Here is a 2,915-nt window from a genome sequence, read left to right as displayed (position 1 = left end):
TTTGACAAAATGTTTTTTTTTTAATGTTAAGAATAAATTAAAATCAATGAAAAAATATAATATTGCCAAATGCATATCAATTTTGGCAATAAATAATAGATATTTATTGATTTTATTTTTTTAAATTACATCACGCTTCATCACTAACAAAAACACAAATTTTCATATAAACAGTATTTTTTCCATTTTAGAATAAATGCGCATTTCCGCATTATAGAAAATTTTAACATTATTGATTTCATTTCTTATTCGTTTTCATTTAGTATGCTAATGAAGTATTTAGCAATTACTTCAACCGCAACCTTTAAATTTTCTTGTAATATAAAATTGGTAAAATGAAAAATAAAAAAAAATCACCTAATTTGATAAATAATTTTGTGGTATTCTTTTCTAAAATTCATTTATTGCTTCCTCAAGTAGTTGGTTTTGAAAAAAACCGAAGTGGGAGAACTATTTTTCAAATATCATTATTATTACAATTAAATACAATCATGATGAGCAATGGAATTCAAATCCAGCCACTGCCAGCATAGTTTACTTTGCTGCAGGTGTGCCTCTCACCGCTGAACTAAGGAAGTCCCTTGTTTATTGACGCGTGATTTCCAGAATTCCTCCCACTGTGCGGCGCAACGGCGGCATTTAGTCATCAACAAGAACCTGAGGGAATTGGCCTCTATAAAACGAGCCCGGTCTGGAGAATTTAGCAACAGTATCATTTCAAGTTCGAATTCAGATAGTTGTTTGTGATTGGATCAATTGGGGCATTTTGTTACAAGATTTAATTTGGAAGCAGTGAAGTGCGTAATATCAATAAAAAATGATAAAGGTGCGTTGCAAATTTTAAAAACTGTTAGCATATCGCAAAATACGAATATTTAATGAGCAATAGCAAACCAACGAATATGGTCGAAGGAAAGTGTTAAGTGATAGTGAAATCAAAACGGAAACATTTGTGTGATTAAAGTATATACAGATTAATGTAATATTTGACTTACTCACTCACAACAATTCTGATCTGGGATTCCAGATTCTGATTTATCAGGGGTGATTTATTCGAATTCAGCAAACATCCACAACAATACAGATATGTTGCAACTGATAAAAACAAGTGTAAAGTTTCGTTTAAATCCTGCATGAGAAATTTGAAAGTTATTACGTTGAAATGCTGAAAATTTGAATATAAAAATAAGGCTGCAGTTTTCGTGTGATATTCAAGTTTTCGTGATTCAGAGTTTCATCGAATCGTTTTATTTTGATTTGTGCAATTTATTCACTTATAAAATCAGTTTTTAATTTGTATCTTTTTATTTTAAGTAATAAATATCAGGAACTTATTAGAGGCAAACAGTCTGGGTTAAGAATCAGTTAAATATACAAAATATTGCTGCTGCCATGTACTACATTATTGGGCAAAGTAAGAGCTGCGGGATGAGGCGTGAGAAAAGTAGCGTGACTTTTGTTTGAACAAGTCACCGTTCCCTAGAACTGTTCTCAAACGCATAGCAGATTGAAATCGCTGTTATTTTATCTGTCTTGGTGCGAGTTCCCACCATGCTATTACCCAAGCGGGCCATTCCTGAGTGGATGTTGGGCAAAAAGCGATTTCAGCAAAGCTGTTCTTGTCCTTACAATTGGACATCTGCCAAAAATTTCAATTTCCGTCTATTCAATCTGTTTTTCATTGCTGTGCTCCCTTTATACGTTGGACTTTAGATGTTGTACTCACCGATAAATGTCAATAAATCAATAATGATGAAAAGATGGGAGTTTTTCAACGTACATATAATTATTTAATGATCAATTTGAATTTTTAATTGTAAGCAGTCGATTCTCAATACTCACTAGTGACAAATGTTTAATGTGATACGCTTGTTTGTCTGTGCTAAGCCGTTAATTATATCAACTTTTTAAACCAACAGGAAATTGTTCTCCTCGGGTGTGTGATAGCCGTAGCCACGGCCATGCCTGCTTCCGATTTCGGTGTTCCGGCCGCCGTCGAACAATATGAACCGGATAGCCCAGCCGTCGTACTGGTGCAGCAAGAAAATGAAGATCTGGAAGGAGCTGAGACCGCCCACCGCGGACGAGGCTTCGGTGGATATGGTGGCGGATTTGGAGGATATGGTGGCGGATTTGGAGGTGGCTACGGAGGATACGGTGGTGGATACGGAAGAGGTAAATGAACTATGGGCTATCATGTTCAAGTTTTTTTTTACTAAAGCATCTTATTTTAACCGTCTTTAGGAGGATATGGAGGATATGGCGGATATGGTGGCTACGGAGGATTCGGCGGACACCGTGGACACTTCCATGGATAAATTGATGTGGTACAACATTTTTATGTTTCAATGATTACGAACTGATTACTGATTAGAGAATGCGCAGGGAAAAAGAAAACTCAAACCTCGAGAAACATTTTTTTTTGTTTTCGGGAGAACTTGTATGAAAAGCGAATAAAACATGAAAAATTAAATATGCAATGAAGACTAAAAATCCGAACACCCTAATTCGTCGCTATGTCAAATTTCTGCCGTGTTTTTTTATTTGAGTATGAGGCTCATACATATCTTCATCTCACTGAACATATATTCATCTCATCGCGATACAAAGAAATACTGCACCAATTTTGTCGCTTCTTTTTGTAAACATACGTGCGCACTGCTGAAAAAAATCACAAAAATAAGAAAAAAATCAAATTGCTTACCATTGGTGTGCTTTTGATGGAATGAATATCAGATCCATGGGATGAATTCCAGGAGCAGTTCCACTATTTTAGAGCGGGACAAAATTTACCTGTAGCATGGTTTTTGCAAGCCGCTTGGGTCCTATAATGCCTATGCGAAATTACCGATCAATCGGTGAAACTATATTTTAGCGCCGGCAGCTTTAATTTCCCTTATGATTTACTATTTACC

The 2,915-nt window shown here is 35.4% G+C and overlaps 1 protein-coding gene across 1 annotated transcript; it reads left to right on the top strand.

Annotated features, from left to right (window-relative positions):
* The first annotated feature begins 667 nt into the window (after window positions 1–667).
* Window positions 668–2,473, top strand: LOC134215330 (uncharacterized). Its single transcript, XM_062694546.1, has 3 exons — window positions 668–826; window positions 1,920–2,175; window positions 2,245–2,473. Exons 1-3 carry the CDS (start codon window positions 818–820, stop codon window positions 2,316–2,318), a joined length of 339 nt encoding a protein of 112 aa, XP_062550530.1. The 5' UTR covers window positions 668–817; the 3' UTR covers window positions 2,319–2,473.
* The last annotated feature ends 442 nt before the right edge of the window (window positions 2,474–2,915 follow it).

The sequence above is a fragment of the Armigeres subalbatus genome, chromosome 2 (genome assembly GCF_024139115.2).
Source record: "Armigeres subalbatus isolate Guangzhou_Male chromosome 2, GZ_Asu_2, whole genome shotgun sequence".
NCBI lineage: Eukaryota > Metazoa > Arthropoda > Insecta > Diptera > Culicidae > Armigeres > Armigeres subalbatus.
This window is presented reverse-complemented; position numbering and strand designations above follow the sequence as displayed.

What these genes read in the sequence shown, in the direction of transcription:
- LOC134215330 (XM_062694546.1), top strand. An exon ending in CGGTGGTGGATACGGAAGAG is followed by an intron (nt 2,176 to 2,244) that starts GTAAATGAACTA and finishes AACCGTCTTTAG; the next exon opens with GAGGATATGGAGGATATGGC.